The 26,382-nt window shown below is 37.6% G+C and overlaps 1 protein-coding gene across 9 annotated transcripts in view; it reads right to left on the bottom strand.

The window, feature by feature from the left end:
* The window catches only part of ATXN7L1 (ataxin 7 like 1), a 121,384-nt gene that overhangs the window by 23,852 nt on the left and 71,150 nt on the right, over positions 1-26,382 (bottom strand). For 6 of the 9 annotated variants that reach the window (XM_026841209.1, XM_026841205.1, XM_026841211.1 and 3 more), the window contains 2 exons: positions 9,639-9,861; positions 587-870 (listed from right to left, as the gene is read on the bottom strand). In XM_026841209.1, coding sequence (XP_026697010.1) covers positions 587-870; positions 9,639-9,861 — 507 coding nt within the window. Of the gene's footprint in view, positions 1-586; positions 871-9,638; positions 9,862-16,183; positions 16,203-16,611; positions 16,682-25,832; positions 26,240-26,382 lie in introns of those variants that run through there. The other 3 variants (XM_026841212.1, XM_026841213.1, XM_026841214.1) reach the window with 3 other exon arrangements.

Genomic DNA, 26,382 nt, shown 5'->3' with positions numbered 1-26,382 from the left:
CACACACACACTCATGTGAATCGCAAGGGCAGAGGGATGGAGGGAAATTATTACTTTTAAGACTTCCCCAGCATTTCCCATATCATCTTAGAATTTTCTATTATTTAAATCCAAGAAAGAAGATTCTTTAAAAAGTCATGACTTGGTTATCCACCAAGTTGACACCTTAAACCTCAATTTTCAACATGGCTATACCAAAGTCACCCAAACAAGGCACATTTTCTTTTGTTGCAAACAGACCGAAATTACGTAATAGCGCGAGGAAGCCTTCTGCCTTTCTGTTTTAATTAATTTACTTCCTTAAAAATTTATATTTGGCCTGTTGACCAGTTGAGAAACGCATTAAACAGTCTAACTTCAAGATAAACAGAATGTGTACTTTGAAAATATTTTACATGTGCTAAGAGCATGAAAGCTTTCTTTTTCTTATATGCAAACTGGCATCTTACAGTAAAAAAGAAAAAAAGAAAAAAAAAATCAAACCAAAACCAGGTTACAGCATTTTATTAGTACTTTATTTCTGAGTTATAGAAATATTAATGAAGATAGACAGACTATCTCAAAGATGAACTACAACATCACTCACCTGAAAGTCTTTTGTAAGGCTTGTTACTGCTTTTAGTGCCATTTTGGTGTTTCTTGTCTATTGATGGAGCTACAATTCCTTTGCCGTTCAGAATCTTTTCTGGTGACGGTGGCACTGACTTGGATGTCAAACCAGATTTAACCAAAGTTGGAGCAGGTATGGTGGATGAAGAGGCTGAAGAGGAGGGGATGGTGGTAGTGGTTGCAGAATTCATTTTAACATTGGCACCATCTGCCTTCACTAAGTTAGGAATTTTCTCTAGACTGACTACTGGAACAGGAACACTGTAAAACCAAGGGAAAATCTTTAAGTTGTCTTTTCTCCACCAAAGATTTACAGTTACTTAATCTTCTTCCACAGATACAAAAATTTTGATGCAAGTGACACAGTATCTTCAGACCAGGCTAAAATGAAATACTTAGTACCATCATTGACTATTTTTGTTCAATTAAATGTGTACAAAATGAGGCACCTGTAAAGCCCAGCAATGTACAAAACAATGAAAATTAATCTTTTTGTGGGTTTTTTTTGTTTGTTTTGTGGGTGTTTTTTTCTTCTTTTCTTTGTTTTTTTAAGATCCAATCCCCTACTACTCATAAACAAAATAAGTCTTTGGTACTAAGCAAAACATATCCCCTTACATATATGGTCTCATGCCTTTTCAGCTCTGCATATGCTGTACTAAACTCACCATGATAACAAAGTAGTTTGCTAACAATATAATATTTTTAAACAAGCACAAAAATAATTCTTCTGTTCAGATGTGTCTGGATAACATACAAGTTCTGGAAACAAGGAGAAAAGAGTATTTAAGTATAGAAATTCTTCCTCTACAAGAATCAAAATCCTTGATGAACTGAACATTACTAAAATGTATTTTTCATAAAATCTTATGAACTGAAAAATAAAATTTTCCAATATAATTATTAGCTTATTTGGCTGTTTCAGAGTAAAGTTTGCAATAACTAACTTCTCCTAACTACCACCACAGCATATTTGTGAAACTAACAAAGGCTTTCTTCTCAATTTAGCAGCAAAAAAGATTGAGACAAGTGATTTTCAATTCCAACATTAACATTTCTAGCTCCTATCTGCATGAGGAAATAACCAGCGACAGCTGCTTTTTATCTAGCCAACAACTGCAAGATTGGATATCTTGTGACTACCAATTAATATATAAACTATATACCCCTCCTTGCTGAAACAAATCCAGAAAAAATATTAATTTGAAAAACTAAATTCTCAGATCTTTAAACCCAGGTTTCATTGGAGGTCGCAAATGAAAATATCTCACTTATTCAGTTCTTCCCATACTCTGCCTGAAGAGTTGCTTTCACCAAATAGTTGACTATTTGCCTTCTAAGCAAATTCACACATGGATCATGCAAAAATGACAATTTTCAGACTATCATTTCACACCAAGTAAACAAAAGAAACACAAGTTTTCTTAAATACAAATGCAATAGTGATGTTTAGAAGGTAAAATAAATTCCTGATCTAGAAGCATGAGAGTCTCCTTAACAGTACTCCTATCTTTTCCTTTCTGAATTGCACAGAACTAAAAAACCTCCATAATTTTAATCCCCAGCATAAATATGACAGTCAAGGAGGATGTCCCACATAGCAAAACTTAAAACTCAAGAATTCTTTAATCTATTGTTATCTTAAAGGTTTAACTTGATGTACTTGCTTATAGGTAAAATGAAATGTATTTATAAAAAGTGTGAAATTACTCATTAACAAACGGTACTCAAAGAACAATGTGCTTCTTGCACATCACTGTAGTAATTTTGCATTCTACAGGTGTGTTACTCATGACATTTGTTAAACACACCACTGCTGTTATTTAAATCAGTATATATTCTGAAGTATGCTGGCATGTTGCAGTTCAGGTAAGCAGAGTTTCTTGCCAGAGACCATACTGTTGTCTGTGTCCCAAGACAGGCAACATTTGCCTGTCTGCACATCACAGAATGGTTTGGGGCTTCTCACATAATTTCAGTCTTTTGTGTCTGAAAATTTGCAACTTTGCTTCATTCTTCCTATGGATGGAATGATTAACAGATGCGGAGTTTCTACAGTCAGAAAAAAGATAACTTTGGATGGCACTCCCCATGGGACACCCTTAGGAAACATCAGAAGCAGGGTCCAAAATAACTCAAGTCTTGACATTTCTGGGCTGCTACAAAGCCTTGGCTTCTCCATGGCTGCCGAAGATGATGATCAGAAAGTGGGGTGTGTGTGACTGGAGCTGACTCTCCCATATTTGGAGAGTTGCCATGTCCACTTGGAATATTTGGCAACTTAAGAGAAAAGTTGTTAGTCTTTGTTCTAAGGGAATTTTAACTAAGAAAAATGAACCTCAATCTAAATAATATGTATATAAATCTAAAATGAAGATTTAGACACCAAGACATATTCTGGACCTGGAATTAAATTACATGAAGCTTCCATATCCTGTGGTACCATAAATACAGCAGTCAGCTAGTCCAAATGCAGATCTGACTGCAGTAAAATGTAAAGTGCTGGCCAGTAACTAAGCAAAAAAAAACCAAAAAACCCCAACTTAATCACAAACCAGAACAGCATTAAGTATTTCAATGAATACAAACATGGAGCTATGAAAGAGAGGATTTGATCCTCTACTCTTTTAAACTGCTCTGAATTTATTAAGTTAAACGACAGACAAAAATTATAACATCTCAGGGTGGAATGAATTTATTTGCTTTTAAACAGATAGCAATTACATTTTCTGAAAATAGGAGATTTAAAAAAAATGTAGATCAAGTAGTTTTACTATAAAAAAATATAAAAATATCTTCATGCCCGGTTTCTAATATCTATATTAGTTCAAAGTACTGATGCACAGTGAAAGGGTCAAGTGTATTATCTGGTCTAGTAGTAAAATATAGTTAATAAATATGAAAAAAGTTTCTGTTTTGCAGTTCTCAGAACCTCAAATCTTAGAGCACATATGGATGGATCACTGTGCTACAGAAAAAGCCCAGGGTCCCTCCCTTGTTAGAGACCAACAAGTCAACCTGTATTATGCATTCCATTGCTGTGTAGAAGGAAAAAGAAAAATACTCCAGTATCTGAAGACACGGGTTCTATAGGACTCCTGGCAGTCTACACTAAATTATTTGAGATTTTAGAAACTACAGATGATAATTTTATTTTGGTTTGTGTATTAAAAACGTAAGCAGGTACTGCATTCAATATTAAGGAACTCTAGTTTCATCTCAGCATAATACAGAAAGATGAATCGATAACCAAATGGCAAACTGGAAGCTGCACATGACTGGTGACCATGGTCAACTACTAAGGACTAAAACCATAAATAAATCATAAATGCTTACACTTATATTCGATGGTTAAAGAGAGTTCTTTCCCCAAACTTGAGGTTTTTTGAGTGAAAATTGAGAGCTTGTTTAAAAAGTTTGTTAGAAAGATTAAAAAATAATCTTATTTACTATATTATAAAAAGAATTTTTGAATGAAGAGCCTCTTTAGATTTATTAAGGACAACTGCTGAAAGGAACAGTTAGAAAACCAACATGCAACAAACAAAAACCAAGGAAAGGCACAGGACAATCAGTAAAAATGAGAAAAATGGGAGTGCAGATGATTTCCAAAGATAGGTGAGAAAAATCTGTATTCAGTAAAGACAAGTTCACTTTTTTTTTTTACAAAATTAAGTTCTAATAATAAGAGCAGTATCTACCTAAAGGACAGTAAACTAGCTATTAGCAATGCAAAAATGACAGAAATGTTCGGTATTCCTTCTATACTAAGAAGGAAGCACGATAATGCTATCTTATCAGATAAAAATGTTTTTTGATTCCCTCAGTAAGTGCCAGCTGAAAAATCACGCCTTTTTTTTTTTTTTTTTTTTTTTTTTTTTTGGCCATGAATTCCAAAAGAGTTGGAGAGATATTGGGTGTCAGCATATTAATTTCTAATTGAATCTTGGAATATTTGGCAACTTAAGAGAAGCTGAGTGCTGCTGTTGAATCTACACTGAAAACCCAATCCACAGTGTCTTGGAAGAAATAATGGAAAAGCTAATAAAAATAAACTGATAAACAATTAGTTCACAGTTTTGTTGAAAATCAGATCTTGGCAAAGAAATCTGATTTTACTTTTTGATGAGGTTACCAGTTAAGCTGACAAAGGTAATTGTGAAAATGTTTTGACTTTTGAAAGGCATTATAAAACACAAATAAGAACAGTTTAAAAGCAAATGTTGAACAACATAAAATTAAAACCTAGGTTTTTAGAGCTTTATGATCCAGTAAGAGTGCTTGCTAGGGGGACTTTTTAGCCATTATTACCAAGTCTGACATGACTGAAAACTTCACTGGTCTTTAGAAATAAATACAAGATTACTGGTGATAACATTTGCTGATGGAATCAGGATCAAGGGAAACTAAATAATGAAGAGACAAAGGCAATTATAAAAAGTAGCATGGAGTGTTTGCTAATGTTAATTAAAAAAAAAATTAATACAAGCAGATGTAAAGTTACACAGAAATAACAAGCTATTCAGTCTGCAGTGAAATACAGGGAAACGACATACTGGAAAACAGTGACAAAAATATGTAGTGGTCACAATGGATAAGCAATATGAGCTTTTATTGTATTGTTGTGCTTATATTAAAAAAGGGATACAGTAAATAAGATTAAGGAGCAAATTTAGTTTTCACACATCCTTGGTTATACTGATACTGGAATATGGCTTCCAGCGTTGCTGACCAGTGGCTTAATGCCAATGCTGATGAATTAGAAGGAAATCAGAAAAAGGCTGGAAGAATATCTGAGGGCTATACAAAATGGTTGATCATGACAGGCTTCAAAAGCCCATTCTCTTTTTCAGATAGAATAATTCACTTCCTTCTGTTTTCTCATGTTCTTGGTCAGGCAGTTGGACTAGATGATCACTGTATATCCCTTCCAACTGCAATTACTCTATTCTATTCTATCTTACCCTATTCTAACTACTCCTTCAGCAGACCCTGCAACAAACTCCCAAAACAAGAGTGAATTTCCCTCCTAAGTATCTTGTGGAAATTTTTTTTAGTTCCAAGCCATTGCTTGTCACTGTCATTCCCAAGCAAGAAAAATACTTGTAGTATGTCATAACACTCCTCATACCTGGAGCTCCTTATTACCTGTTTCCCTTTCTTCAGGCTTTTAAAAATTATTCTTCCGTAAGAAGGAAGGTAATTTTGCTGTTGGCTTTGTTTTTGTTTTTTTTTTTGTCATACCTATATTTACTCTAAAATCTCCACCATTCATTCAATTTTTTTCAAATTTGCGAGAAAAGAAATTCACAAACATTTAAAAGCAAAACATTGTTCTATTCTGCATTGCTGGGATTGCCTCTACAATATAACAAAGTGCTTATGATTTGGTGTTAGAACATGTGGTCCAAGTTAACCGATGACTTTTGTTTCCAATTCCATGCTGCATTAGGAATATCCTTAAATCTTGCCTAGCCTTTACTTTCTCAACCTCAGTATGAATACTGGTATTTCCTAACACAAAGAAATAAAGACTAAGAGATGATTAAAAAAATCCTTTGAAAAGTGACATTATAAATTTTACATGATTACCCACAGGTATACCTTTTTGATCCTATTTCCGTTTACAGAAGGAGTGTCAGCTTTCTACATGTTCATGAAACCCACATAATTTCCATTTCATTTTCTTTATTTCCGGAACTTCTGGCAAGCAATGGCTAATCCTCATGGAGGGAGGTCACAGAGACTTGCTTCAACTGGTATCTCAAGTAAAGTAACTGCTTACTTTAACACTTCACCCCAATTTTACACTGCCTCAGGATCAGGGCTAGGTGGAAATGAACACCCTGGAGCATCACAGTACCAAAGTCCTCCAAGGCAGTGCTCAGAAGCTGTGCTGGGGAATGGCAAACGAGGCAGCATCCTTTGGGCAGGTCAGCAGGGAGGGGAGAATTCCTGGCTCTGCAGGAATGCCTTTTATAAAGGGTAATTATCTGGGCTATTCTTATAATTTATGATCACTTGTTCATTATTATTGTTATTACTACTAATCATATTATTGTCTTTTTCTTTTTTTTACCCTTTTGCTATCCCTTTTACCACGGCAACTGCAGGCTTCAGCAAATGATGGTTTACATTTATCTTGTGCACAGCGCAGTGGTGCTCCAGCACTGCTCCATTCTCTAAGCACTGCTATATTAATAGCAACGATGTTAGAGAGATCCAGGGGAAAAAAAAAAAAAAATCAGAGCTGACAGATATTTCTGGATGATGTATTCACAATAATCCTTCATATTCCAACTACAGGAAGGGAAGTATTAAAACAGCAGCTACAAAAATGAAACAGTTCCAGATCTCTTTCATCTGATCATTCTGCTCATGCTTTTTGCTTTTTAAAGCATACTCTGAGGTGCAACCTGAACCTCTGCAGCACACCTTAGAGCAATACAGGATGTGAAGAAGAGAAAGAGCTACTTGGTCAATGTTTAAGATGATGACTCAACCAAAATTATAATGAATTAAACAACGGAACAGTTGGGCTTACATGCAGGCAGGCATGATAACAGACAGATCTACTGGGCCATGATGCTGCAGAGGCTATTGCTGAAATAATACTACCAATTGTAGCAGCTAAAATTTAAAAGAGATGCTGTATGAAAGAATCAGGCAAGCACAACAAAGGTTATTACAGGTCTGGAAAGCAATCATCACAAGTGATACCACTCCTGAATTAAGTAAATTTGATAACTGTCTGGAAGAACCTATGTCAAGTAAATATTCATGGTATGAGACTATAATGTAACATACAAAAGCACTGAATAACTGAAAGCTTCTGAGGATGATAAACCACAACACACTTGGATACATGATGAATCCTATTTGCATTGCTGAGACAAACGTATTTGTGTCAATTGAGTATTTCTTTCTAAAAGATAAGTGGGTGAAAGTCTATGGCTTCTACAGATAGCTGAATGGAAGATACACTCAAAATAAAATAATTTTATGAATAATTTCTCCTTTAAGAAAAATCAGACCTGCTGAATATTTTAAAAATTCTAAATAAAAATTATAATCTACTAATGGAATGGGAACAAACACTTTCTTCCATAACAACTGTCAGCCCTCTATAACCTGTGATGATTATCACACTGATTTTATTATTTAACAAGTCATGTAATCTAAGGCACTTATCACTAAATTTTGAAAGGCAATTTCACTGATCTCCACTTCAGACTGTGGTTTGTTATGTGATGATTACAGTATCTTTAACTACTATATGCCTCGTTTTTCCCCACCGGTAAACAAACCCACAGTATTATCTCACAGCAGAGCTGCAAGAATTGGAAAATTCACAGGTACAACTACTGACATATTCATTACCAAAGTATTAACAGAGCAGTACAACAGTTTTAAACAGCTCTGTCTACCTTGTTCATCATTAGCAAATGTCTGGGATGTTCCCAAGGAAGGGAAAAAGAGATTGGTGGAAATGCTCAGTTATTTTGTTCCCTTCCAGCTTTTACTGACTGACAGAATGCCATCTGTTGCCAGAACGGAAGATATTGTTTATAGATTCAGTTAGTATTCTGAAATGTGGATATGTAAGTTGCTGTCTGTAATGCTAGGATGAGAAACAGGTTGACAGTCAGTGGTGTTAATACTCTAAAGTCCTTTCTGATTTTCTTTTAAATAGATTTTAAAAAAAAATCTCCTGTATAAAATTCCTCTCCAACATTAAGAAGAAGGGGTCACTATTCAGTCAATACTACTTTTTTTGAATAGTAAATGAGGCACTCACACCTTAACTAGAACAGCCTCTATGTCATCTGTGTGTGTGTGTAATCTAAACAACCAGAATTTCTATTTTCAGAATTATATACCATAATTGTCCCCAGTGCTCATCACACTTACAGAGATGGTGGGTTCAGATTTATAGGAAGATTAGACTTTGATCAAGTTTGTTCCAGCGCAGGGTAACTTCTACAGCTAGGCAGAAGCTGCTCTCTTTGAAATCATGCCAATTAGTGCCTGTTTCAAGGCAGAAGACATGAGCTATTACTTTAACATAATTTGAGTTTACGCTTTGTCTCATGAGTGAATGGTTTGCATTAGATATTTACTGCTTTTTCAGCTGTGTACAGAAACCCTACCTAAAATCATGACCTATAAAAGGGAAGGATCTCCACACAGTAAGTAGATAAAAGTTATGAAAAAGGAAGTCTTACTATCTCAAGTTTACAGACACAGAACTGAGGCCGAGGAGACTAAGGCGTAACAGTAGCCTCTGCAGAACCAGGAACTGAACCCACATCTCGAGCCACCAACCTAGTGACCTAATCACAAAGCATCTTTTCTGTAGATTACTAAAGACAAAACAGTTTCTTATGGGATAAAATAGTGACCCAGTTCTGCTCTCATTTACATTTTTGCAACTCTGCTGCAATCATCACAGTCACGGGAGGATGGGCTTGGCAGTCTCAAAGCCTATATGTGTGTATATATATCACAGTACATGATGTAAGATGCCCCCAAAATAGTGATTTTTGCAACCAGAATTTTCTTCTGTCTTCTTATATGGCATCAAACATTATCAAAATACAGAATGAACAGCAGCTGCTATTGAAAATAAATGACTATAACCAGTAAGTTTTCATGAACATCAGATAAACCAGTATTAAGAACTCTGCAAAAATTATCCTACTATTTAAAAGCATCAATTTTAAGGGCTGATACTGTAATGGAAGATGCACCTGAAAGACAGCAAACTGGGTCAATATCTCACTTGCTGTATGTATCTTAGAAAAGCAGACATTTGATAGAACATCGGAAAAAGTAATCCAGTCCTTTCTTCCTCTTCCTATGTATTTTTAACTTAAAAACATCCCTGTTTTCTCCCTTAGGAAATTTAGAGGCTTCAACTGTAAAATTAGATGATGAGTATACGTACTTTTTTAAATGATTGTGAAATACATAGAGATAATTGTTTTTTGAACACCAACCTCTTCAGTTACTATTATTTTGGTACTTACCATGGTTTATCCCGTGATACTTTTGAAGGAAAGACTGTGTGCTGTTTGCTACTGGAGGTAAGTAGATTGTCTTTGGGCGTTTTGAATGGCTTTGAGTTGCTGCTGACAGGGTTATGGCCGCTGATACAGGATTTCGGTTTCATCTGTACTAGGGATGTCCTGGAATTGCAGGCTGGAGAAGCTGGAGAAGGGGAAGGTTTACACATTGAACCGTGTCTTCGTTCTGTAATGGAAAGATAATAAACTTTACAGCATTTCATAGGCTAAAAGAAAAAAAAAAGAAGTCAGGGAAGAGGAAATTGTTCCTCTCTATGCTAGTTACAATGATTTCATCACTTTGAAGAACACCAGTTCATTACTGTTGTGAATGTAATCAAGCCAAATGGTAATTAAACAAAGTCAACTCCATGAAGTGCTCTGAAAAATGTAGAAAATAGTAAAATAAATGCTAATAATCTACCAGAAAATTTCACCAAGAAATCTCAAATCATTTTTTAAGCAATAAGCAACCACCAGCATCTGTGTGAGGAACATTAGGTGCCCCAGCTCTTTCACGTATAGTATGGAACAGCAGCTCAGATAACTCGGTGAAATACTCTGTGACAGACATGAGATTGCTTCTGTAATGGTTTATGAAGAATTCACGTGACCCAATTTACTTAGTGACAATCTGGTTTCAAGTTTAATGGAAAGTTCTAAGGAAAACAACTGGAAGACTGAAAAGTAGTGCAAGGTCTACTGCTCCCAGCTGTTCCAGAGAGGCAGGCTCTGCCTGATTCACAGATTGGAGGTTATCTGCAAGCACCAATCAAGGTAAAAGCTTTTTTTTTTTCCACACAGAGCAAATGGCAAGTGCAAAAAAGCAGGAAGTTTATGTATTGGTTACAAACATCGCATCTAGAGGTCAGGCCCTTGTGTAAGCACTGTTCATGCTCACACAAAAGACCTCTTAAGTACAGCAAAAAGCAAGGCCCTGCTGACCACCACAACAGGAGAACAGCATTCAGGACAGACAAACTTCAGTAAAATTGTTTGGGTTTGGTTATTATTATTATTTTTTAAAATCCAGACATCCTACCCTCGATAAATAAAAAAATTGTTTTAAGAAGGTATTTGGCCATTCTTTACAAATTATATACTTCTCCAGGGGAGAAGTGCTAATGTGTGACCCGCCAACTGGATCACAGTGTGCTGCAATGACAGGCTTGGTGCTGTGAAATTAAGCACAACTACAAAATATTAGAGGAGACAGGAATTGTTTTATGCTGAGATGCGCTATAAATCCTTAACAGTCCCGTCCCCCCACTTGCAGGAGCACCCCTTTCCCAACTCCTTCACCCTGCAGCAAGCCAGCCCCGGTGCTCCCCAACCAGAGGCAGCAGGTGGCAAGGGCAGGCTGGGCAAGAGAAATATTCCAGTCAGAAGCAGCCAACTCTGGCTTGCTGGCACCCGGGCACTTGAAAGCCTCCAAGGCAGGTATCAGCCAGGTACCCCTGTTACTGACACAACAATCAAACGCAGCAAGCACGATGTAATTACAGACCAAGAACTTTGGACAAGCTGGAGTTTCTCCTTCAACACGCAGTGATTTTTGCTTGTCCAAAGCCTTCAGCATTTAGCCTGAAGAATCCAAGTGGATGCTACTCTTAGAGCTTGTGCAGCATCGCCCTGTCAGCCAAGAGCAGGTTAAGGAAGCAACAGCAACCTGTGGCTGCAAGGGAAGGTTTTGTATGTACATTATCAACCCTGTGCTTGCTAGTTTGATATTTCAAGGATAACTAAGAAAAATTTTCCCACAGAGAATCAAAACATGACAATTTGTCTGGCATCCTCACAAGTAAAAACTTGCCAGTAGCAGGAGGATTCATCCATGATTAGTTTGCAATAGGTAAATACGTCAAGAACAAAGATAAATGCTTTAAAAAAATAATAAAAGAATATTCCAAACTGTTTCTGTTATATCTCCAATGACTAAATAAATGCATTTTCTATTAAAGATCAATTTGTATCTTCATTTTCACAGCTTTAATTACAAATGCTGAAACTCCCTCCAGATTCTCCTGCAACTGAAGAATAACAGTCTTGATTTTTTTATTCAAATATAAGAAGTATCTCCCCTCAACCCTGAAATTTCAACTGTCATTTGCCAGTTTTCACTCCACCACACACCTCAGTGTGCAGTCTCTGCCTTTAAAATTCCTTCACAGGATGCAGTTAATTTACATTAATTTCACCTCACATTTGTGGGGGTAGCTGTGTAAGCTATGTATCTGCCTCTGAACTGCAGAGTTCCATCCACAGATAATTTATTTCGTTAAATAATAGTTATTGTTTCAAGATTCACCAACCTTCTCAGCAACTACTTAATTAATTTAAATTAGCTTAATAAAAATATGCAACTTCCCCGTTATTTATTTGAGGACTGATGAAAAAGAACCGCTACATAACCAACAAAACCAAGCTGTATGTAAAGTGAAACTTGGGAAAAAAACATGATTACCATACACAAATTATATGAATTCAGGATTGATTAATCTTCACCACAGTTACTGGTTTCCCCAAGACCAACTGCCTTCTAGTATACTGTGTCTTTGATAATCATCCCTATGGATATATTTGGATGTGAAATACACTACTCTGTTATTAAAATTAATCTTCCGGAAAGATGGACATTCAAGATACTGACCACCTAAAGTTGTATTTTAAAGTCATCTATATATCACATGCCACAGCAAGTTATATTTTAACAGTCTCTTTACATTGGATTTTTAGACAAGCTAAACGTTTGATGCTTTCCCTAGACAACTTTCTCAATTTATTAATTCTCAAGAGCAAACCACTACATTAACTTTTGATTTTTTAATTATAACAGAAAATGGTGGTAGAGGCACTGTTGTGATATGACAATATAATATAGTGCATCCCATTATTTTAAATAAATGTTTACTCAAAAGATAGGGAATGAAAAGACTACAAGATTACTTATTTTATCTGAGGACCAGGTTGGTGGTCATTCTTGTAATTAGAACCAACTGCTATATTTGGCATTCCCTTTTACCTCCTCAAACTCCTCTCTTCCCTCAAAACATGCTACAGAAAGTCTTCCACATTTTAGATAAGACTCTGATACACATTTGAGAATCATCAGCATTACCCAGCTTCTCTTGAAATTTCCTAGAACAAAATGGAAATTATGATCACTGTAAAGTCATACAGGAGGAAGAACACAAACGGCCACTGCCATACAACCATCAGCTGTTCTCAGACACTGCTCAGATGGGCAAAATCTGAATGTTTACTCACGAAAGTGAAAGTCACTTTAGTGTCAGCAGGAGAAGATTGCAGCAACACCTTGCAGGTAAGGCTACAGTGGAGAGCTGGAAGAGTAACTCCCTCCAAGGGGGCAGAAAACCACTGTTTGATCTGGGCAAGCACAGCCGCAGAAAGCTGTACTTGCTGAAGGCGTGAAACCTCATAGACAAATATCGATGGTGGGGGCATAAATCATAACCAAATATTGATCTATTTCTTCTCAAGAACTATTAAGGCTGCCTCTCACTTCCTCCTTCCTTACTATGTATGAGGTACTGAACCAGCCTTAGAGATTGGTAATAAATTTCAAAGAGAAATAATGGGAATATATGACAAAGCAAGAAGACTGTCAACTGTCAAAATCAACTGCTTAAACCATGGTGGTGGTGCTCCTCTATCAAACTGAGTTTCCTGGTCATATCTGTTTTTTAAAAATTCGCACTAATTTGACTATTCATATTACATATATAGACAAGGAATTACACATAATATAAAAATATGCTATTGTACAGCCTATGTAATAAATTAATATGTGAATAAAAGACATTTGCACATCAAATAATTGTTATAAAATTACATAGTCACATAATGACACATTCAGGAGACAACCAGCCATCTGTGTAATAATTTCTACGCTCATTTGCAGTTCATGTGTAGACAGATTCAATCTAGCAGGGCAGATGAACTTGCACACACACACACACACACACACAGCTGTGGACATGACTGTCCCTGTTTACATACAGAAGCAGCATAGTCACTGGACATCAATGACCATCAAGTTGAATGAAAATTTTTGCCCCTAAAAAATGAAAAAAATTCTGCAAGGCAACTAGAAACCAGTTATTGCTCATAAGATACTAACCTAAGTTCTACATGCAATTCAGCTTCTGCAGAAGCTTGCAATGCTATGAATGTGTGCTCAAGTTTAAAATATGAAAGAGAACTTTTCCGATTCACTTAAATACTTCCAAATGGATGTTTATACTCCACGTAAATAACAACACATATTCTGTTTTGTTTCTAAATGCCAGTTGCTCTCAAATCCAAAAGCAGAGAGAACACAAGCAAAGTTACAATCCTCTTTACCACATTAATCCTTCTGCAACCTCTCAGCTGTCTCAGTGCCGCCACTGCAGCAAGTGACAAGCAACATGTGACTTCTGCTGCCAAACAGTTAATGTATTAATGACATTCATCTCAGAGGAAAGTTTAACACCTTCTCACTGAATTAACTGCACTTTCTAAGGAATCAATTTCAGATCAATATCTGTTATTTTTTTCTAGTTAGTGTCAAGGATCTAAAAGCCCAACACTACATATCGTCCTAATGTGCACTGCAAACTCTGCATCAGTAGCATTACAAACCATAAACTATTCCAGGAGATTCTCCACGTCCTATGGAAACATGGATATAGTCCAACTTTCTCAGCCAAAGCTGAATTGTTTGTAGATGTGAAGTCCTTATGTTGTTGGAGACTTAACAGTCCCTGAATCTCCAAAGCTTCTCTCCCATGCCCTTGTACTCCATTTCTAATCCTCCTTCCTGCATCCTACACAATGCAATCCCCTACCTTTCCCCAAAACCTCTGCTGCAGCTGCCAAAGTCCTCTAGGTCTGCCTTTGAATCTGTAATTCCATTGGATCCTCTCTGACGGGTCACCAGGGAATACTAGCAGCTGTTTTGCAGGAAACGCCACATCTCCTTCTAATCATAAGCAAAAAAGCAAAGCAACTGAGAGGCAACATGAGCTCCAGAGCCCCAAGCACAGCATGTGGGAAAAAGAGGCAAAACCACATTCTGAATAAAAAGACTCTTCTTGAATTTTTGCCTTGACTCTCTCACATTAGATCAAGCACTCACGTAGCTCACAGCAAACCTTACAGACAAGTACACAACAGTAAGTATGTTGCCAGTAAAATAAGCCAACTATGTGTTTCCAGGTGGATTGCATTAGTTTTGTACCCAAAAACGTCTTTGTATGATCCTAAAACTGCAGATACCTCTAACTTGGACTACAAACAAAAAATATTTCTTAGTATATCCCACATACATCCATTCTTACCCAATATGCGCTACTCAAACTCCATCAAGTCAAACAAACAGTTTTTGCCCCCAGTTAGTGTCGTCTTCATCGGTGAGACACAGAAGATTGCAAAGGAAAAAAGTCATGATAGAGCCTGAGTGTAGAGAAAGACGTGCCTTTGGTCTTTCAGTATTTTTTTTTTGCAGGTAGTTGAAACAAAAGAAAAAAAAAAAAAATCCCTCTAACATTGTCAGAAGAGAGACACTAGAACTTTGTCAGCACCAGTCATTTTGAAACATGACTCTCATTTTGCACAATCTGACTTCCTGCATACAAGAGGCCTAAAGCAAAAATCAGTTTTAGGTTGACCCATGAATAACTCACGAGACCCAGTGCTATGGATTATAGCTTGGTATTACACTTGGTAAAACCAAGCAAAATATAATTGCTAAAATCCAGAAAGGTAAGAAAGTTATTTGCTGTTAGTAAACATTTACAGAATAACAGAACTCCTTTTAAGCTTGTATTCATCATAACCCTTGAGCTCAAAGTCCTTTCACTTAAAATAGCATAAAGTAACTGATCTGAGTGCCCTTATCACAATATGAATACTGTTTGTTATTCCCCACTTATAATATTTAAGCAGATGGTAAATGAAATTTAGTATCTCATCCACAACATGATTCTGTTCCAGTAACATATTACAGTCTTGTTGATCAAGATGTTACTTATGGTAACTCCATACAGCACCTATGCACAAATTACAGTTCTTCTATTTACAGTATATTGTGAAGAGTTTTGTTGCACAGCCCTTCACTATGCAAAGTTGAGCAAGTATACTTACAATTTCAGTAAATAGTAAGTGAAACCTGCTACCTTGTACTGATCCCAGTTCAGAGTTTGCAAATGTACTTGGCATCAATTCTAATAAAACCAAAACAGAAAAATGCCACACATGCCCGAAAAGTGACAGCCAGCGACCAGAAAACTGAACAACTAAACTGCTTGCAGAAATGTGTCATCCTGCAGTAACTGGCAGCTGGTTCATAACAAGAGTTCATAAACACCTTGTAAGCACTTTCATTTTGCAGCTATAGTCTGAAAAAAAACTAACAAAACCCACTACGTGAGGTTAAGCAAAAATAAACTTGGATTTGATGCTAGCAAACTACAGCATAATGTTGCAGGACCGAACGATAACTTTACCAGCTTTTTTGACAAAACACTATTCCAAGTCCAGCTGAAAAAGTTTGGAAATAATATCCGCAAACCGTTCCACCCTTCTTGCACTGCGCACTGGAAAGGAAACAGCACAGTCGGTTTCATTTTGATACTTCTTGTAAACTGACAAAGGAAATAAACTGCCAGCTCAAACCCCCGGACTGATCTGCTGCATAAAATGCAGCTCAGCAATTGCAAGCTTCATTCCAGGTCAAATGACATAATTGGGAAATTATCAAGTGCTAAAATAACCACCATTCTGCTGGTGTTTATTTACAATAAACACAAGCTTTACTTTCTGAAATAAACCCACTAAAACGATTCTCCATTTCACAAAGTCTACAAGTGAGTAGGATCAGCGAAATTATGCTAAACATCCTGCTAGAAGAAGAAATGTAAACTGAGCCACTTACAGAGAGGAGCAGGCTGCCAACTTAATCTGATTCTACGACGACTGTAAACATGTACTTTTGGAACGTGAACCGATTCACATTGCCACAGATGCCGTCAGAGAAACAGAGCAACGTGATTAGGTATTCTGCACACGGTAAAAAATCAGGCAGATGACCTGCTGCAGCAAATACCAGATCAGCGCTCGCATACACCAACTGTTTTGACTACAGGCACTTGTTAAGCACCAAGTTTCAGGTCCTACCAGTTGGACACCAGAACTGATCCTGTGCCAAGAACAACAAGCGCTGAAAACGGCTGCGGGGTTTTTTTTTTTTCCCTTTTTTTTTTTTTTTCATAATTGTTGATACAACTCAAGTAACTGCAGAAATGAACCAAAGTGCAAAATTAAAAGCAGCAAAACCCACAAGTGTATATTTAGAGGAAGACACTGCATTTTTTCTTTCTTGATTCAGGAAAGTAGGAGGGTGTTTGTATTTAACACAGTAGGATGAACCTGCTGTTTTCCTGAAAAATCTTTTATTTATGGGATAACTTGGCATTTGTCAGGGTAATAATAAGAGGCAGGAGGAATAGTCTCTAGAATATCACTAAATTACTCTTAAGCGGCCAAATCTCTTAAAAATGGCCAAATTCCATAAAAAGCCACAGAGTCAGCATTTCCCAGAAAACTTTCATTCCTCTTTGGTAGAAAGCCTTAAAAAAAAAAAAAGAAAAAAAGAAAAAAAAGGGAGGGGGTGTCAAACAGAACTCCAGCATGGGAAAAAAAATGCTTCTAATAGTGCGATTAATTAAACTAAATGTAAAATGAAGCTGCTGGGTACTTGTCTGCTTCTGTTGCAAGGATTTTGAGATCTAAAGGCAAAGCTCCAAGGTATCACTGATGTATCAGAGAGACGGAAAGATGATGGAAGAGTGAATACCTTGCCCTGGTGCCAATGTCAGTCTCCACATCACTGAGCTGGAAGACCTAGATTTAACTCTGGTGTCAAGGCCTGTTTCTTCAACTATAACATAGGATGTTAATAATTTAGGGTATTAACTTGATTAAAAGAAGTTGGAGATTTAAGTAGGAATTCATCTCTTGGCACAAGTGATGTAATGACACAATTCCACACGTGTAATCAGCATTTGCCACCTGACAGACTGCTACTGCAGAAAAAATGACAATTTTCTACTGTAAGTCATGTATGTTTCTCAGCTCAGCAAGACCAAAAATCCCTGGGCAAAAAGGAAGTAACAGAATCCTGGGTACTTTTTCAAGTGACAGTCTACCAAACAAAAGCAAGGAGAGCTTATGCATGGAAATTTCCTGTTCTGCTGGAGGAGATGCTCTGGTAGTCTAACATGAAATTAGTGAGATATCTGGATGGGTCTGGGAGTGTTAGAGGTAAATAACATCTCACACCTGATCTATGGTGCTTATACCACAGGAACAGCCCTCGCCATCCTTTTGCACTGTATCTTACTACCTGCTGACCAGTGGTTTTCTACTACTACTAAAACTACTACTACTAAAAAAACTACTTTTGTTCGAAGAGCAAGGAAATGTATTACCAGCCCTGAACTTAGGGCAGGTACATCAGGTGGAATGCTAAAATATTTCTAGGAATCAAGCAATGGTTCTTTCCTTCAAGCAAAGGTAAGCACTGCTGGCAAATGAGAATTTTGTGGGTGATTTTATACGTGCAGAGAAATCTTTTAGTTGTCTATTTGTTGGATGTAAAAGTATCTTTCTATTTAACATTGAAATACATCAAGAGGAACAGCACTCTAGTTTTACTAAATATACAAATTTAAAAGCAACTCACCTATGCATTCCTTCAAACACCCAACTTAAATAATTTTACTCCAGACACACTATTGCAAATAGAGGAAAGTTTAGTTTAGTATTGCCATCCTCTCAAGCTTTGTATTGTGTCACAGATCCTTTACCTCAGGCAGATCTTTCACATTCCAGGTCATCTGACGGTCAATATTTTTACTTATTTACTTATACTTATCAGGTAAAATATCTCACTGTATCTCTATCTCTGTCTTTAATGATATTTACAAAACTATAACAAAAAAGTAATTTATGTACATTATTGTTTTAGGAAATGCTTGCATGTTTCCCCTCATCTGTCATAAAACTGTTACAGAACACTCACACTTCTTTAATGCTTTACTTAATCCAAACAGATATAACAGCACTTCTTTTCACAGATAAGAAAAAGTAAGCCACAGAAGAGTGAGATGGGACTATTGAGGTGGTTTGGAAAAAAACAATGCTGTACTATGACTCCAAGAAAACAAGCTATCATTTCTAGGAGACTTATGTTCTTGAGATGTTTTTGTGCACAGTATCATTTCAGATTTTATTCAATATCCAGATAACACATCACCAGCTCATTTTATTGTTCCTTAGAAGAAACTTGTGAAAAAATGGTAACTTTACTGAAATTAGCCCAGAATAATAGCTTTGCAGGACTTTTATGTAATCTATTGTTTAAACCTTGTGGCTTTTTCAGCTCTAACTGTTATGTGGGATCCAAAACCAGCATCTGGCAAAACAATATATTTCTTAACAAGCTGTTTTATAAGCAGAGACATAGTGAGAAACGTTTTTCTAAAAACCTGTGGGTTTGATCCCTAAATTTGTTCCATTTCTGTTACCCTGAGCTTCTCTGCTCCCCAGCACCCTCAGTGTTTCATCCCATATTCACAGTCCTTTGCCCCCCTGCAAAAGAGACAGGATAAGCTCTGTCTGGTCTGTAGGTAAACGTGTGACAACTGTCAATACAAGCGTGTTACTGACACATGAAATACTGTTCTCTGGGGGCACATTAATTAAGGTGCATCTTCACAGTTGCTGATTTTCACCAGACTGCTGAAACATCGTATTTTTTAAGCCAAACTGGCAAAGAGTTAAAGATTCTTAGACAAAACTGGTATAATCACATAAGCTTTGTTTCTATTGCTATTATTACTACTATCATTATTATAATAATCATCACATTTTTTGGAAACTCAAAATTTATATACAGGGGTTTTTTTTACTTGTTGTCTGTGTTTGGCACTCCTCATGGATATTCTCAGGCTTGAAATTAATCCCCTTGGAATATCCTGACATCTTTTGAAAATCCAGATAACCAAACTGATCTAGCCAACTAAGGACACTGTTTTGTTCTGAAGGCTGAATGAGCTTATATTTAAGTTTCAATTCGCTTTATCAAACCCTGCTACAAAAGCAGCATAACTGTCAGTGCAGAATATTTCCTCATTCCAGGCATTTTAGATAAATCGGCTCACTCACCTTTCAGGCACATTATTTGCCATAGATAACAAAATCTATTATTTATAATGCTAGAGGAATACCCACAAGTGATAATCCCCTAATACACAGTCTCCAAAGTGAATGTGCAAAATAATTTCTGAAGAGGTCACTTGTTCATGTTTCCCTCACTACATACAATAGCTCTTACAAACAAGAAACCAAACTCTTAACCTTCTACAGAACAAAACTGAACAGACAACACTGAAAGACATACCCAAATACAAAAGTGGGTTTGTAGGGCATTTTTTATTTGTTCCTCTCCCTTAAAAATCTCTTCAGTTCTGTAATTACATGCAACTTAAGATCGAAAAAGACGGTTTCTACTTTAACTTGCATCATTTATGACTTCTAACTGTGCAAGCTAAAGAAACTCAGACCTGACTGCTTATGAATGAAATGGATGCAAATCAACCTCTGAGTGTCCAAGTGACAACTACTTCACATTCTGCCTCTGAATGCATCTCTTAACCATTCTTCACTGCAATGAACATTTATTACAAATTACTGGTTTTGGATCAACTATTTACCTCTTCATAACACCAACACCCTTCCCATCATTACCCTGAATGGAAAAGAGTGTTGTATGCCTACAATTTTAAATTTAATTCAAATTGGCCTTTACTCAGTTTTTTCAAGCTACTATACAATCAATAACAAATCAAGAGTTCTAAAATTTGTCGAAGCATGGTCAGTATTTTAGATGCTGTGCGAAGAAAGGTATTTTCAAAGGCCACACAACGATTAGAGCACACATCTGAACTTAAGGCATTCCAGGTTTATTCACCCACTCATGCTGCCTTTGTCATGTATTAATGTGGCAGGAATGGCACCGGGGAAACAGATGGATGACTTCCATTACAAGTACCTACCAAGGTACCTGAACTCCACAACATGGCACAGCTGTGACAGCACATCTTGCTTGGCAATTCAGCTTTCTTTCCTACCACTTCCAATGCCTTGAACAACCTGTCATCCAGTGCAGGGGGTTCCAACTTTCTATGCATCTCCTCAGAAGGACACACATGCTATATTTTAGAAAAACATTTAGGAAAAAAGAAATGGGTAGATGCTCACCAGCTGAAGACATGGGATATTTTTCCTGTGAGGCACTCTAATTACTTTCTATAATTACTTATATAAGCTTACTGGGGAAAAAAAAATACCACTTCTTATTAAAACAATGCATAGCTCAACTCAGAACAATTCTTGCGAGTTTTAACATGGACAGTAAGCAAACAAACCAAGATCATCAGAAGTCCGACTTGCAAGCAAGTCCATACAAAGGAATCAGTTTTACCTGAAGACATTTAACTATGAGGTATGCAGCAGGAGATCTCTGAGAACAAGCATGCAGTAAACATCTTTCCAAGGTATGAAATGTGGGACATGTATCAGCTGTTTTTGATTTAAAACACCCCAGTCAGTTGGAACACAGGTAAAATATATGGGGATGATTATTTCCTACCAGGGCTTAGCTGGCTTTTTATAGTGCTAGAACCTGGCTTCATCCATGCTTAGTGTAACATGTCACTTCAGGTGGGAAAAACGAATAGGACATGTTCGTCAAGAGATGAGAGTAGCCTTTGGTCAGCCAAGAAATGATTACAGGGGGAGTAAGCTTGGAAGCTAACAGGAAGAAAACAATTTTAAGACAAGGATTTCAAAGTGGGTTATTTATAGAGTCAACACTCAATTATCCACAGTCAGATTATCTGTACCAGAGATGCAGAAACAAATCAGCTCCATCTGGGCTTATTAGCCTAGGTGCAGCTCCATGCAAATGTTCCTATACTTCTACGGATGGTGCAGGTCCAGAAATTATGCAACAACTTGTCTTCAGCATAAGACTGAAGTCCTTTTTTTTTATCTGAAGTGAGGCACTTTGATTTGTTTCTGTCTGGCATTTCCAAAGGCAAGAGCATTGGAGAAAACAGCGAAGACTCCAGATGAAGCCACCACCTTGCAGTGCTACCCCTGTGCTCTGCGTCCCAAGAAGTTTTATTAACTCAGGCACAGCATCAAGCCTGAGTTAGTTGTGTGCATTCCTGCCATGCTGCGTCAGGGCTGTGTCCTCTGCCTCGATACTTGTGACAACGCAGGAGCTAGGCACCAGCCAGCATGGCAAACACTAATAAACCCAAATACAGCTGGGGTGGCCTCTGTGCAGAGGAACTGAGCTGTGAGATCACTTGAGATTATGATTTATAGTTATGATTTACAGTTAAGTCATTTAAACAAGGTATTCTAAATAAGGGAAAACTTAAAACACAAGTGCTTTCCTAACTGTAAGAAAAAGACAGCAACAGACAATACCAATCCAGCTTGAAGCTGTTTTCCTGGCCCCAATGCCAAAAGTGTAACTGACAGTGAAATAAAAAGATAGACAGGGAAGGAAATGGAAAAATCCCAACATTATATTTCCTACCTGCCAATTGCTTCCTCTGAATCAGACTATCTGTGTTCATGTTGAAGGGCTGAAACCTTTCTCGATCTGTCAGGAGATAGGAAACTCCAGAAGAGACTTTATGCTCTTCAGACTCTTCTGGAAGTTGTCCCTCCTCAACAAATTGATGCTGCTATAGTTGAAAGAAATCCTACAGTTTAGAGATAATAAGAGATACTTCTAAATTGGAGGAGTTTGAGATTCCGTTTATTTTTTTCTAGCAATGGGAGTCACTTGACCAAAGAGGCAGGGAAAGGACAACAAGCAGGATACTGGCATGAAAAATCTCAGCTATAATCAGCTGACTCCAGCTTGATTACAGAGGAGGAACTAAACTCTGTATTTGGCAAATGGATCACAGAGTGAGTCTCTTCTAAAGCTTTTTGCTGAGTCTGCCAATTGGTAGCTAGACAGTACAGCAGATTTAACCAGCAATGGCTAACAACTGAACCAAAACTAACCATGCCTGAGCTATCACCCCGGGGATTTGCCTACTGTATTTAAATACTAAGAGAAAAAGGTTTATTTACACTGAAGAGTATAATGTGCAGCAGAGAACTGCTCAAGTAGTTTCAAATGATAGCAAAAAACAGAAGGTCACAGAGCATAGGGCAAGGTAGAGGAAGAGGGTTACCTATTCCACCAGAACATCACTGTCACACCCAAGGAAATCTGCAGGTCCTAAATCTACAACCTTATTACCCCTCCTTTTCTTGTCCCTAGTCCCAAACGCCTTGACTTTCTAGGTGGCTTAAGGTCTGAAAAACAAGTAATTCAAGAAAAACAATAGTTCAAAACCAAAACGCACTATAACAGATATTACTTATCAGAGAACTCTGGCAGTTTCAGTTGTTATTATTCCTTACATTTCAGACCCTTAGATGCCTACTGCCTAGAAGGTAATAGCAGTGGAAGTCACAGAAAGTTTATAGTCTGTCTTTGCTTTTTTACCAAGAATAAACTTCATGTCCTAAGGTAATAAGGACTAACATATTTTGGAATGTGTAACATTCAGCAAACGAAAATGGAAAATATATTTTCTGCTGTACAGTATTTGCAGGTCTTGGATATGGTATTTATCTTGGAATACATACTAATGAGGACAGCAGCACAAGCACTGGAAGGAAAAGGGCTCAATTACAGTAAATAACTGGGAGCAAAAGACTGTTAAGCATTCAACAATTCACATCAAGGGAAGGTTCAAAAGTTTTCACCTCTTATTTACTGTAACAAGATTAGGTCAATGCTCCCCTTCTCCCCTGCTAAGCCCTATCAAACTAGGAAAGACCATAAATACAAAACCACTGTGCTACCTCAGTGCCCTGCTGAAAGTCTCAATTGCTGTAAGGTTTGAGGAAAGACACCCAAGGTATTTGCCCTTCCTGGGGGCTACTGCCACAGCAAATTTCAGCCAGTAACTTCCAGGTAAACTGGAAAGCACATAACATGTGAAACGCACTTACATAAACTTTCTGCTTCAGTACTGCTCCCCCCACCTCAAGATATCAGTTCTAGCCAGGAACTTGATTAGCGACAGACTCCGAAACACTTTCAGAGAACTCCAGAGGTGGCACTTAGAAAAGGACAGTGAAATTTTATGGCCTGGAGGTTCCAGAGTGAAGCATGGCAGCTGGCATTGTGCCTTGCATGTTACGGCTGCAGTCATACCACGGATCAAATGGAGATGCAATTTCTATTTCTGCTCTTCCTCCCTTTCACAACATTCCTCGCTCACCTCTGGCTTCTACCTGGTATTAATACACAGCTGCATTACAGTGTAGAAATAGAGACCAGGCACAGAGTACAACATAACCTTGAGTCTTTCAGCAACTGCTTCCTAGAATAGGCTACTCTTATCCTACAAGTACCACGGGTGTTACTGTCCCCGATGTAGCCTTGTAGATTCAGTATACTGAATCAGGCTTGCTAAACCTGCTTTCACAAGCAGTCTTGATTCATCCTGTATCAGGGACATCTCCTTAATAATTTTATGCCAATTTACCAGTCACAAATCTTACATGCTCCTCACCCCCTCTCCTGGGTTAACTGTAAAATTATTAAATACTGTAGCGATATGGGCTACTTTTGTATGACTTTTAGCCTTTTCTTCATAATTACCTGTAAAAATCTGCTAGATAGTGAGTTTAAAACAAATTATTCGATGCTGGTTTTGTATTTTAATTATTATAAATATAAAGCAATACTGGTCAGACACATCAGGACATTTCCAGCTTTGCAGAAATCCGAGCTCATTTAACAGCCATAGTATTTCACAGATTTAGACAGATATCACCTCCATCAAATAACACTGGTTTCAGGTAAAAAAGTAGGTTTTCTTTTTTCCCCTGAAAACTCTAAGTTTTCTAGTGTCACATAGTTATAGCCATTTAAAAAATAATATAATGGAGATACAGAATTTTAAGTTTTTCTCCTTCCTAAGTTCATTAGTACAAATAGAGGGAGGCTGTAATTCATGCACACAGCAAGTAATTCAGCTGTAATTCATACTTCAGCATAGCAGAGGTAAAGCGGTAATGCCAACATTAAACCTGATACTATATAGCCCTTAAAGCTTACAGGTAATCCCTCTCTTTCCAAGAACTCCACAGTGAGAGAAATCAGATATATTGAAGAATAATTCAGTATCATCAAAGTACTCACTTCCTTTAAATTTAAACTTACACATCTATATCAAAGCTTCCAAAAGCAAACACTCAGCAATTCCCCTGTTCTTTATTTAAAAAGCTCTATGGAATATATATAAAAGAGTCCATAAAACAGTTGACAGCTGCTAATTCAAGAGTCAGCAGTTTCCCATTATAGTGGCACATTGTGTTTAAACTGCTTTGGTACCACTGTCATGTTATTAATCAAATTAAAAAACCCCCTATGAATTACATATTTCTAAACCACTACCTATTACCAGTGTAATCAGACACAGTTTATACTTTTTTTTTTTTACCACATTGTCACACGTGAAATATATGTGGCAGAGCAAAACATAGAACATACAAATACATACTGTGCATAAAGGAGAAATCACAGTACATTCTTTCCATATATGGGTCTAGCTAAGTTTCTAGTTACCTGCCTCTGTTTTGCTTTAACCTTTCCGAAGCAGCTGCAAATGGAGCTAAGTGTCTGCTCACAAGTTAAAAATCTTAGCACTAATGTGTGTAGATTTGTGCTGTTAAAGATCACAGACTATATTAGATTCCAAGACTGTAAGCAACACAAGCTATCGTATTTGCACAGCATGCTGATATAGTTGGGGAAAAAAAAAATAAAATCACAGTACAGATAAGCAAGGGTCAAAGTTCTGGTTATGTTCGTTTTCAGTATTGGCAGTTCCTGTTCCGAGTCTACAATACTCTTAATTAAATCTATTTTGTCCATCCTTCTGTGCTTAAGTAATTCTCCCCCTGCCCCCCTTTCATATATCTGTTTCTGATCTGCTCACTTACATTATTATAAACCATTAGGCCAGTTTTAAAAGGTCGTCAGTCCACAGGAGGCATTGCCACAATTAGTCACGCAGGCCAGAGCTGCCCTTAGTCTTCCTGCATGAAGCTCTGTCTGGAGTAGGGCAAGAGTGGTAAAGGCACCCGTGTACCCTTTAATGCCTCGGTTAGTTTGGAGACCCTAAGAGTTGCTGACAACCCTTAGATACATGCCACCTCCCTCCACATTACACAGCTATCTAAAACTGTGGATGTTTCTCTCCAGCAAGAGCTGTGTCCTGTAACCCCGTGCGGTGCTCCAACAGGTTTCTCACACCGCTTGTCCTCAGCGGCTACAAACCAACCCCGGCCCTCCAGCGACCCAGGCTCGCGTTCCGGCGCGGCTGCACAAAACCCATCAAGCAGCACCTTCCCCTGGTGTGCTGACACCTTCACCTACGGCGATTCCGGAGCCCACCTTCGGCGGAGGCCGCCGGGCCGCCCGGCGCGCTCAGTAGGCGGGGAGGGAGGGAGAGAGGGAGGGAGAGAGGGAGGGAGAGAGGGAGGGAGAGAG

This window comes from Athene cunicularia (assembly GCF_003259725.1).
Source record: "Athene cunicularia isolate RWA chromosome 1 unlocalized genomic scaffold, athCun1 chr1_part2, whole genome shotgun sequence".
In the NCBI taxonomy this organism is placed as follows: Eukaryota; Metazoa; Chordata; class Aves; order Strigiformes; family Strigidae; genus Athene; species Athene cunicularia.
Note: the sequence above shows the minus strand (reverse complement) of the source record. Positions and strands in the feature narration are given on the sequence as shown.